At 32.0% G+C, this 12,409-nt stretch overlaps 1 protein-coding gene across 1 annotated transcript in view; it reads right to left on the bottom strand.

Annotated features, from left to right (window-relative positions):
- Positions 1-12,409, bottom strand: part of LOC106460087 (fat-like cadherin-related tumor suppressor homolog) — a 79,527-nt gene that overhangs the window by 13,760 nt on the left and 53,358 nt on the right. Inside the window, exons 27-31 of the mRNA XM_022386704.1 lie at positions 11,655-12,007; positions 9,817-10,877; positions 9,363-9,485; positions 4,526-4,564; positions 1,501-1,524 (exon numbers count right to left, since the gene is read on the bottom strand). Of these exons, the coding sequence (XP_022242412.1) occupies positions 1,501-1,524; positions 4,526-4,564; positions 9,363-9,485; positions 9,817-10,877; positions 11,655-12,007 (1,600 nt within the window). The remainder of the gene's footprint in view (positions 1-1,500; positions 1,525-4,525; positions 4,565-9,362; positions 9,486-9,816; positions 10,878-11,654; positions 12,008-12,409) is intronic.

Below are 12,409 nucleotides of genomic sequence, written 5' to 3' on the forward strand. Positions count from 1 at the left end.
TACACTTATAGCATTGATAATAATTTTACAGCAAATATTCATTCATTAGTCAGCCAGGCCACATTTTTTGTTCAACTTTTCGCATGATGTTGGGTACAATAAAATATGTGGCCTAACCAACTAATGTCCTTTAAGTCACATGCTTAATCCTTTTTTGGACACACCTTATATTACCTTTTTTTTTATTTTGTTGATGTCGATAACATATAACTTCACATGTGCTTTCTCAGAATAATAGCTAATCTTCAACATTGAAACCTATATATGCATGGCAAGACATCTCACAATGTGACACATGTAAGATCTGGTTTCAGTAAAAGGAAGTACAGAGTAATTAATAGTGGATCAGGTTCAACATAAAATAAAGGCCCTGGAGAATATTTACTTATATGCTTACTTCATATAAAACACCTTACTAATTAATGTTCAAAATATTTTGATTAGTAGTAATAAATTATAACTGTCATCCTACTCTTTAAAGTTACTAATCATAATATTGCTAATGTAAACAAAGTCTGAAATTGTCAACTTGGTACGAACAAAATTGCAAGACTTCATTTTTACTGAAATGAAGACTTGAAATAGGTAAATAGACACCAATTTCTGGGAAAACATCCTAAGACTCACTAATACAGATTCTATGTCTGTGTGGGTTTTAATTTCATGGACCAAGACTGCTGATCTCATCCACACATATAAAGGTGAAATACAGGAGACTTAATGGGTTTTTTCTTATTCAATAAAGTGTCAGTTGTATAGCAATTGATATTGGATCCATTTTAAAACATACATTAAAAAAAAGATTGTAGGGTAGGACTTGTTAATCTTTGAAGAGAAGTTTCATGATTTGTGGGTTTATAGAATGGAATTAATAGAAAAAGGTGAGCAATAATTCGTCCTCATTCCATGTTAATAAATAAAAATATTGAGCATACATGTGCAAGTTGGTCAAATAAGAACAAACTGTTTTCTCATATATAAACATTTTACATTTTGTTGCTTATGTTTTGGAAATAACAAAGAGCACCACCTCTGAAAGCATTGAAAATTTGACAGAATAATATTATGCTATTAATAGGAATATAACATAATACTTGGAAACACTGTTGTAGAAATTCCTTTTATTTATTTCAAGCATATTAACCCCAGAATTATGATGGGTCCATTACTTTGTTGATTACAAAGTTCTCAATAATATAACAGTCACACACACACACACACAAAAAGTTTAAACACAGATACCATCAATACTGTACATATTGCTGTATATACTCGTGTATAGGTCGAGAACTACATTTAAGTAAGAAACAGAGGCACTTTACAGATACCCCATGTATAAGTCGAGGGGATAGTTTAAAGGTAAACCATGGCTATTGAATAAATTTTTTATTTTAATTTTGGTTACATTTATTCCCCCAAAAATCGTGGTTACTTCTGCATACTTTCATTCAGCTTAAGTCTACCATATTTGTTTCATTTTGAGAATATATATAGACTCACCTAGGGCTCCACTCCTAAACTCTCCTTTGTTATGTTTTAAAGAAAGGGAAAAAATTAAATTATGGATTTTGGACTTTTAAAAAAATTATTCCTTTCTCCAACCAACCAAAGGAAATATTCATAGGTTGTGTTATGGTAAACATAGAATTACTTAGACAGCCTCAGGGCACTTTGACTTAAAATTAAAAAAAAGTTTAATAAAAAAAATTTCATGGATTTTGTACCCTACATACAAGTCAAGGGAAAAAGTTGTTGAGCAAAAACCATTGTATAAATGTTAGACTTCTACACAGGTATATATGGTAATCCACATTAATTGTTTCAAGGGTTTACTCCGTATTTTACACAGAAAATTAGTAAATGTACCCAATTTTTGGGTCAGTTCTCTAACCTATATTTTGTAACATGCAAACCTATAAAATGCTCAATATGGTGCAATAAGTATGGAGCTCACAATCAAATAATAGGAAAAAATCTAGTCAGTAATTTGAGGGTTAAATACCACTCACCTTATTGCTTTTATAATTAGGAATGAGTGATCAGAAGTTGTGTGTTGTCCTTTACTCACTGAAGCTAGTTTCTCCAGTGGTAGTTCAAATGATATATTAGGTTATACATATATATATATATATATATCGTAACATTTAGTAATTGTATAGCTATGTCCCTGTTTCTCATAGTGGTTGAAAACTCTTTGATGTACAATGTTACTTCCCTCTTTGGTATGCAGGCAGATAACGTATTTTCTACCTTCTTCTTTTGATGTAGAATTTTGCAATTTTCACATAACATGTTGTAAAGAAAGTCATCAAGTTGTTATATCTAGTTACTTATGTGGTAAAAAAAGTCATCAAGTTGTTATATATCTAGCTACTCATGTGGTAAAGAAAGTCAACAAGTTGCTATATCTCTAGCTACTTATTGTTTTGTGTCATCCCACTGAGATAACTCATGGTCTGCCCACAGGAAGCAGACATAGCTGTCAAGCTGCATCTTGTATATGAAAGAAGATTGCTGTTTTCTCCATGCAGTGATAGGTTAGGTGATATGTCGAGGTTATACAACCTTCCTTATTTTCTGATGCGGATGACTAGTTATGTAGGTAGCAATATTCATTTAGAAAAAAAAGGTATGATAAAACAGAATTATATAAAGTGATGCTCTCTCAGACTGAGACAGAATGCAAGTTTTGGAGTATTTACCAACTTGGCAGTTTTTCAACTTACACAGTTATCTAGTAAAGGCAAACATCCTTTGTGCTAACACACACACACACACTGTTGTCTTGTATTATTACGTAAAACTTGTGTCCAGTCTCTTTCTTTGCACAAAAGTAGTCTTGGAGAAATTCAGACTTTCTTTGTAACATTTCCTAGTCGAATATCACATATATATAGCAAATCAGTTTTACCTGAAAATATCATACTGTGAGATAGCAAATTCCAATTTTTTCTTTCGTTATGATTATGGTTGTGATCATTTATTATTTCCTTCTGTCATTTAGTTTATCTATGAATTTTTATTTGCATTAAAATGCTAACTCATCTTCTACATAATCATTTGTATTTTGAGTAAATATATAACATGTGTATGATGAAACTGATACCAGCTTCCCTAGCAGTAATATACAGATACTGTTAATGTAACAGAAGAATATGTACTCTCATGACCTACTCTGTGAATAAATACCCTGCCAAAAGCTTCACTGAGAGAGAGTCCTGAGATACTTATGGAAGGGTATAGTTATTGCTGTTTGTCACTCATTATTGTTATTGATACTGAAAGGTATTGTTTAAATACTGTAATTGTTTTTTCTTTGGAACTAGGTATTTCTTTCTGGTTCTTTTTCCTGGTTCCATTGTTATTGATTTATTAATATTGGTGTGAAGTCCTGGCCAAGCATTTTTTTATTAACTGTGTTCAATTTATTTTTAAATGTTGTTATTGTGAATAAATTGTATGTTTGTTGTTGTGACCTGTTCATTTTAGACCATTACAATACATCTTGATACTCATATCAAGACTCCATGTACTGGCAAATTTTTATTAAATGCAATTGTTATGATTATTGTCATTAGCTAGTTTAAATACAGAAGCCTAAGTTTTAATAATAAAATCAAATATAAGCCATGTTTTTCAGATTTACTGGATAATAATATCATTTTGTTATCTAAAATAACTTTTAATGAACTTGTGTTCATCAAACTAAAAACTGCTATTGCAGATAGGGATATCACCGATGGTCTGGAAAGCTAAAATCATCAAGTTTCACATCACAGATAAAGATCCTCCACAATAAAGAAACCTTAATCTACAAAGAAGACAACAAAACCTCCCAAGCCGTGAAAAGGGTTTCCTTACCAAGATTGAAAAATCTATTCCAACAGTGAACCTCAGTTTTCTCCCCTTCCTTATCTTTTGCACTTTGCTCTCTAGTTTCTCTTTAGTCTTATTGACACTCCCCACCTCTCTACCTAACAGTGTAAACTCTATCCTCGTACTGCCAACTACCTACCCTACCCTTATATCTCTCAAATAAACCTCTGGGGCAAATGAAGAGAGCTCTCAATCCCTGAACATTCTTGGAGGAAATCCTTCATCCCAAAATTTCTGTTTCTGATTTATACTTAAAGTTTACACAGATTGGCAAATTGTTATGCAAGATTCTTTACAATTCACATTCAAAATTTTTCCATTCTGTGTGTTTTCGTAATTTAATCATTTAACTGAATTCTAGAATGAACTGGAGCTTGTGCAGGCTAAACCAACCTTACTTAGTTCACTAAGTACTGTTATGCCCTTTAAGCAACTAATGTCATGTATATTTTGGAAAGTCATCTCTCAAAATAACTCAAAATGATCACTGGTAGATTTTTCACTTAACTCAGTTTCACCCTACACTCACATAGAAGGTGAAATATAGGCCTATTGTTTTAGATGAAAACTATGTTATAACACATAACAGAGAATTAGACTTGCAGTATATCATCATTCAGAATTAGATGTTTTTAAAAAAAACCTCTACCTTCTTTAGAATCCTTAGGTTTTCTCTCCTTTGGCTGGTCTGGATTAAAGGTAAAATGAGAAGGAAAGAGCTAGTTAGTAGTAACAGTACAAAAAAAAAAGATACAATGCCACCAAGAACAAGCAAACAAAAATGATAGAAAAACTAAAAATTCCCACCCATGATCAATGAATAAGAAAATACATAGAATAATCCAAATATTGTAGATTCCAAGACTTGAGTATCTTTGAATTGGATAAATTTACAAGGAATTTCTTATATATATATATATATATACACACACACACACACACAATATTATAATCCTGTTGCAATTTATAATAATCTTATTATTTTAAACTATTTCATAGATCACAGGTATCACATAAATGTAAATACTGTACTAAGTAATTACATAATTACAAATGGTAATGCTTAATCCAAGAGTAACCATAATTATTACTTTTAGAGGATTAAATATCAAAATTACAATTAAACTTAGTTAGTTCTAATGATATTTTAATACAGATTAAAGATTTAAATTAATAAAACTAATTAACTTAAATACTTCAAACTTATTCTTGGTTTTAGAGAAGGCCAGAAGATCTAACAAAAAGCATGTGCCCGGCATGGCCAGGTGGTTAGGGTGCTTGACCGCAATCTTCAGGTTGTGGATTAGAATCCCCAGTGTCCGGACTAGGACACAAGCACTACTCCTGATACACACCTCCAAAAGAATTTGGAGGTGTGAGAAACACCATAAGCAACTAATACAAAAAGCATAAGTAACCAGGTAATAACTGACTCATTATCATTAGTAGTAGTAGTAGGTTAATAAGCTTTTTTAAATTAAGTTCTAACCTCTGAAGTTTTAGTTCTTGATATCTACATACCTTTCTTTAAATACTGATTTCTATAATATTTAACAATAACAACACACCAGTTAAATATCTTGAAGGACATAATTACATTCTAGTTCATCTGCTTTATCTTCCATTTTCAAATGTGTATTGTAGTTTCAGTATTTTGTAGAATAGCACATTTAAAGTTATGCAGCCTCATACAATAAGTACAGCTTTAGAAATTTTCATTTATTTAAGTAAGTGGTTCAAATGACTAACAATAAACAAAGAATTATCAATACATTCCATCAGAAAGCATTTTCCCCTCAATTATAAAGTGAGAGCTTCCAAATGGCATAACTATACCTTCTTCCATACTGGCAGTTCTCTAATTTCACTGTAGTTAATAACCATAAAATATTTACAATCATATTCGATGACGAGGAACCCACTTTGAGACTAATAATGGCTGGAGACGGCTTAAATGGGTAATGAAGAAAAACTTTAATACAAGTTTAACATGACAGCAAATGTATAACGTTTCGACAAGGTTTTGTCGAAGTACCTGATGATGACAAAACCTTGTCGAAACGTTGTACATTTGCTGTCATGTTAAACTTGTATTAAAGTTTTTCTTCATTACCCATTTAAGCCGTCTCCAGCCATTATTTACAATCATGCTGTATCAAAAAACAGCATTTAACAAACTCAGTGAGTTATTAATTAATGTAGAACAGATGAGACCGGATTTGGTACTAACATTTGTAGTTTTGGCATTTAATTTTTTTTGTCAAAATGTTTTAAGATAAACTTAAGATATGAATTTCCTGTTTCACCAACTTTCTTGATCTTCTATAATCTTCTGTCATACTGGTCAATTTAAATTTCTTAAATTTATTATGCTTTTCTTTAATTTTATGTCTTAAACTCTTTGTTAGGCAATCTGGTTTTTTACTTGCAGCTACTTTTTTTCTATAAGGAATATGTTTATTTTGAATATGTAAAATTTATCATTGAAAATTTTCCACATCTGATCAGTGTCTCCAAAAAATTCAACTGCCCAAGTCACAACAGATAATTCTTGTCGCATCCCTTCAAAATTTGTTTTTTGAAATTTGTAACCAAAATATTATTATTCCTTATCTCCATATGCAGCAAAACATCGAACCTAATAGAGAAATGATCACTTGCACCCAGATGTTCCCCAATTTCCACCCTCTCAATCATTTCTGTATTTGAAGTTAACAATAAATCTAAAATAGCAGTTTCTAGTAGGTTCCTTGATTAACTGGTGAAGAAAGCCATCTTGAACAGTTTCCAAAAACCTTTCTCACCCATGGTTTGACTCTAGAATTTCCCAATCTGTATGCCTAAAATTAAAATCACCCATAACTATGGCTTCATTAACAGCTGAAATCTTAATCTCATTACTTCATCAGTATCATCTGGTGGTCTGTAACAAATTCCCACTAAAAGCCTTTTCCCTTTATATCCAATAATAGAAAACCAAATGGATTCAATCTCCTTGCTATTATCTTTGACATCCTCAACTTCAACAGGATGAAATTCACATTTTACATAAAAAGCCACTTTCCCCCCCTCTTTAATATTTTATCCCTATTAAGTAGCCTGTAACCCTGTATTTAAAAGTAATTTCTGTCATCAAAATCATCTATGTTTAACCATGTTTCAGTTATTCTCATTATATCATAATCCTCCATTCCTACCAGTGCTCTAAAGTCATCTATTTTATTTCTTATACTTTTAGTATTACAATAGTAACAATTAAGCCTATCCTTATAAGTACTTTTATACTTCTTTCCTATGCTAAACTTTTCTCTGCCTCTTATTCTTTTTGCATTTAGTTTTTCCTGGCCCTCACCACTGTCTAGTCCTAGTTTAAAACTTCCCCTAAAGCTAAGTTAATAACCTTAGCAAACAAGCTAGCCCCTACTCTATTTAAATGTAAACCATCCATTCCAAAAAGCTCCTTTCTTCCACTGAACTGATGCCACAAATCCAACCAGCCAATTTGCTCATCCTTACATACTAACCTAAGCCTAGCATTTAGCTCTAATGACCTACTTATAATTTCATCCCCACAATTAATTCTGGGCAGTATCCCTGACAAAATTAACTTATGGCATTTTTATTTAAATGCCTTTATCAACCCCTTGTACTTAATGAGTTAGTTCACAAAATATAGTTAGAAAAACTTATTTTAATTATTGCTCGATATTGAGAAGTGGTTTACTTTTGAAACATTTTGTTGATTGCTGGTGAATTAGGTTTTTTTCTTCTTCTGGTTCTTTTTTCTAATTCTTTTGATAATTATTGAAATTTGTGTTATATTGTTTATTAACATTTGTACCTAGTCATAGCCAAGCACGGGTTTATTAATTGTTTTTTTGGAAGTGATAAAATTTGTATTCTAGTTGTTTGAAAGTTTTATTTTAGACTTGCATTGTTGTATTTTGATAAATTGTTTTTCTTTGTACCCTGGTTATAGTAACATTTTGTTCAGTCCATTACAACACAATACTTTGTAAATAAGTTTAAAATACATGTTGTAACTAAACATTTATCCCTGTAATCAAAGTAACCAACAATAGTAAGTTAAAATGTTGATATTTGAGCTATATTTAACTACAAAAAAAAGAACAGTTTATTTAACTGAATATATGAATTAGTGTCAAAATAGTATTAAGTTTAATGTGGAAGAAGAAATGTATTTTACATTACCACTCTTGGGTACTTTGACTACATGGATAAATGGAATGTTTAATTACAATAAGTATCTTAAACTTAGATATAAGGGACTGTACTGTTATATAGATAACCTTATAATTGTTCATTATAAGGTTCATCTTATACATTGTGCTAATGAACTGTCTCAGTCTATTTAACATTTTCATAAGCAGCTATGTCAGATAAAAGGCTGGACATGATCTTGTGGTTAGCATGCTCGGACTGTGAATTCAAGGATTTGAGGTTTGTGGCCCGTTTCTGAAAAAGTATGCTTCACCCTTATGGGCCATGGATACACTATATAAGTGACAGTCAAATCCCACTATTTGGTCAGGCAAGGGTAGCCCAACATTGGATAACTACCTATCTATAGTTCTATAACTTGAAATGAGGGACAACTATGCACAAATAACCATTCATGCAGCTTTGCATCAAAAATTCTGAAACAAACGATCTTCCAAGTGAAAGAAATGCTAGAAATACTACTTTCTTAAGTGGCTCCCCCAAACCCCCCCAAAAATACTACTATTAATGCTTGTGTTACCATACTTAGGATAGCATAGCTTTCATATCAGAAAACAGATTACAGAAATATTACTAAAATATTGCATTGTTTACAAATTTTAATGTGCCATGTGTAACTTGACTTAGATGGGCAGTACATCATGCCACTTAATGGAGAGAATGAAAGAGCACATGTTTAAAGATAGTTCCTAGTGTCTGTTTAAGAATAGTGGTGTATTGATAAGCCATGTCCATTCAGAATCATTACCAGAGACTCTCAAGAAGCCACAGTTGAAGTTGGAAAGAATTGTCTTGTCATTCAAACTGTGTTTATTATTTTCGTGATATTAATAGTGATCTTTAACTAAATTAGAAGAATACACATGTATAGGAAAAACTTCAGGATGAATAAAAGTACTCATTAGCAATTCTAAGTGTTTCATAACTTAATTTCTGGTAGATATTAAGTACCACACAAGATAAAATGATGTAGATTGCAAATGGAAAAACAAATTCTCTAATTTACAATATTATCTCCTCATACTATCAAAAACTTTAGCAAGGAAAGTCAATTCCATAATAATACAAATTTAACCTTTATCAGCCCACACCTAACACACTTTTAGAACAAGGAGATAAACTGTGTAAAGCAATTCAAAAATTAAAATTTAATAGTTATAACAAACATGTTTTTCTGTAATACCACCTAGGATCATGAAGCCCTCAAAACTAAGAAATTTTATAAGGTGTAACATTACACTTACCTAAAAAATCATCTATTGAACTCAATTCCGAAGACAAACCAAAACTGGAAGGGCCTCTAGATGGTAGGATTGGAACTATCACAGAAAGTGGGGAAAGATCCACCACTTTTCGACATTTAAGGTCTATTGAAGTGAAAGACAAAACCAAGTATTTGAACTCCCTACTGCTGGGCTACATGCAAATACTAAATTCCTGGTTTCTAGTCTAGTAACTATTTATGCTATTGCATAACACTTGAAAATAAAACAAACTTCATGCAAACCTTTTTATTTCAATATGATTGTTTTCTTTGATAATTCTATATTGTAAGTAGCAAAATAACTAAATCTTATTTAAATTCACAACAACAAATTTCGTTATATAATTATTTGTATAATAATAAAAATTCTAACCCGTGTACATATATTTTTACAGTATTAAAAACATGAATAACTATTATAATATTGTACCTACCATTCTGGATCTTGTTTTCACATATTTTTTCTATAGAATTTTGACTCTCATGTTCCCAACCTTCTTTAATAACTGAATCCAAATCAGATGCAGAATTGGATGGTGGTGGAGGAGAAAGAGTAGGTGCTACACTAATCACTGGTTTGTTGATGTTCTGCAAATATTCATGGCTATAACATGGAATGCTCTCAAGATCATCAGCAGCACTTCCATAGCTGTGAACTGTTTCAAAATTGTTAATAACACTCAGAGACTCCTGGGTGCTGGGGGTGTATGAAACTGGTCGAGGAGGGACCATGGGTCTAATGAAAGGTGTTACTTCTAAGTTGCTTACTTTACTCATTCTATTAAAGTTGTCCTTTCCCACTGCATTCTTCAGCATTATTTCATTAGCTGAATCTTCCTGCAGGCTATTGTTCTGAGGCCTGTGATGCCGTTTCCACTGATAGAAACGACAACAACAGACAAATATCAGGACTGCAATAACTATGAAAGCAATTACTACAACAATACCAATGATTTCTTCATGTGTGATATTTATGTTCGTAGATGTGACTGAAGTGGTATAGCGAGATTCTGTACACAGAAGTCCTGTCATATTCAGTTGGCAATGGCACTGGAAGCTTCCTCGAAAGTTGATACATGTGGAACCTGCAGCACAAGGGTTAGCCTGACATTCATCAATATCAAATTGACAAAACTTGCCATGGAAACCATGACACTTACAAATAGGTCCAGAAACTCCTTCCTCACATATGCCACCATTTTGGCAAGGATTAGGATTACAATATCGTCCATAACTACATCGCTTGCCAGTGAGACCTGGTGCACACTGACAATGAAAGTTATTGTTTTCATTGTAGCAAGTCCCACCGTACAGACAAGGATTTGAGGCACAAGGGTTACTGTCAAACTCACAGTGAGAACCAGAGAATCGATGCGGGCAATGACAAGAGAAAATGTCTCCCAAATCCTTACATGTTCCACCATTAAGGCAAGGCTGACTTCCACAAACTCCTGGGTCAACCAGAGCTCGACAAAAGAAATCCACCCGAACAAACCTAGAAGATGCATTAGGTTATCTATGTTAAAATATTATTCAGAATTATTTTTGATGTGAAAAATGGGCCACAACACTGTATGCTTATAGGGAAACTTAGAGGATATAAATTTTAATTTTTTTAAAATAAATGTCTACTAAGATAGAGGGCTCCCAACCTTTTTCCAACTGAGTACAAGCTAGTTAAAATTCCAAAATTTATGGACCAATTAATAAAATTATATGCAAAACAATATACTTCATCAGCTATGTTTTAAAACTTTTTTTTTCAATCATCTTATAGACCATCTGAAATCTCCCTCATTAGGAACCACTGAACTCGCACAGTGATTGAAATTATAATATCTATTTTTTGTAATCAGTTTAACCCAAAATAGAAAAAGTAGTAATAAAAAATGCATCATTATAATTATAAAGCTTTTAGTTTTTAACACTAAAAAGCATTCTAACAGACCACTTGGTGATAACAAGCAAGTTTTAAGGAGTTAGAATGTTTTTATATATTTCACTTGATTTTTATTTTCTATCAATAATTTCTTCATACTACAGGAACATAATATACTAATGGTTTTTCAAGTTTTCTCACGCTTTACTGAATTGAATGTAAGTTTCTAGATTAAATGTTTGGGCAAGAATCATCCAACTTCAGAGATTACCTGATTCTAACAGGTGCTACTTTTTAGTTAATATATATAATCGTCCAAATTACCTAGTAATTAATTATTACATTTTAGCTTTCTTCAGTTGTGCATATACATCTATTATAAATTAGCCCTACCTTCGTAAAATGGCAATAGAATTGCTCACTGCTGAATGTAAAGGAAGTAAGACTCCTGCTACATGAATGTCATCCATACATCCAATGAATCCCATTCTCACATCATCCAAAGCTGTTCTATGTACTTCTGCTCCAAAGAAAACATCATTTCCCTCTAAGTTTAGAAGTTCATGAACACCAGGAGCCTTCCCTGTTATTCGATACTGTCTATCAACAACTATTTCGGCTATGTTGTCACGGCGGTCTACTTTTATTTCATGCCACAATCCATCATTCACTTCTATATTTTCTATTCGAATCAAACCTTCTCCACTGCCAAAGTCAAATCGAAACTGAACAAAACCATTTACCACCTGTAGAAGATGGAATGTTTAAATATATGCACATAAAAGTTCAAGATTTACCACATCATTTATTCTATTTAAGACAACATTTTTTTTTCTTCTCTTATTCTCCTGCTTTAAAGTAAATTTTTCCTGGTTACAACACTGGTTAAAACTACTTCTACAGTACTTAACCTCTGAAGCATTCAAACCCATAAAAATTCAAAAACAGTATTATAAATTTGAACACTCTCCTGTCTCTGTTTTACGAACAAACTTAAAAGCAAAATTTGAACTTCAGTATCCTGGGGTCTTATTACACAAACAATCTTCAAGTAAGATATCTACTTTATATTCATCTATATATATAAAAGAGGAAGTTTGTTTATTTGTTTATTTTGTTCGCTATAGGAAACCAAACGGTTGAACTTA

Source organism: Limulus polyphemus, unplaced genomic scaffold (genome assembly GCF_000517525.1).
Source record: "Limulus polyphemus unplaced genomic scaffold, Limulus_polyphemus-2.1.2 Scaffold705, whole genome shotgun sequence".
Classification (NCBI taxonomy): Eukaryota; Metazoa; Arthropoda; class Merostomata; order Xiphosura; family Limulidae; genus Limulus; species Limulus polyphemus.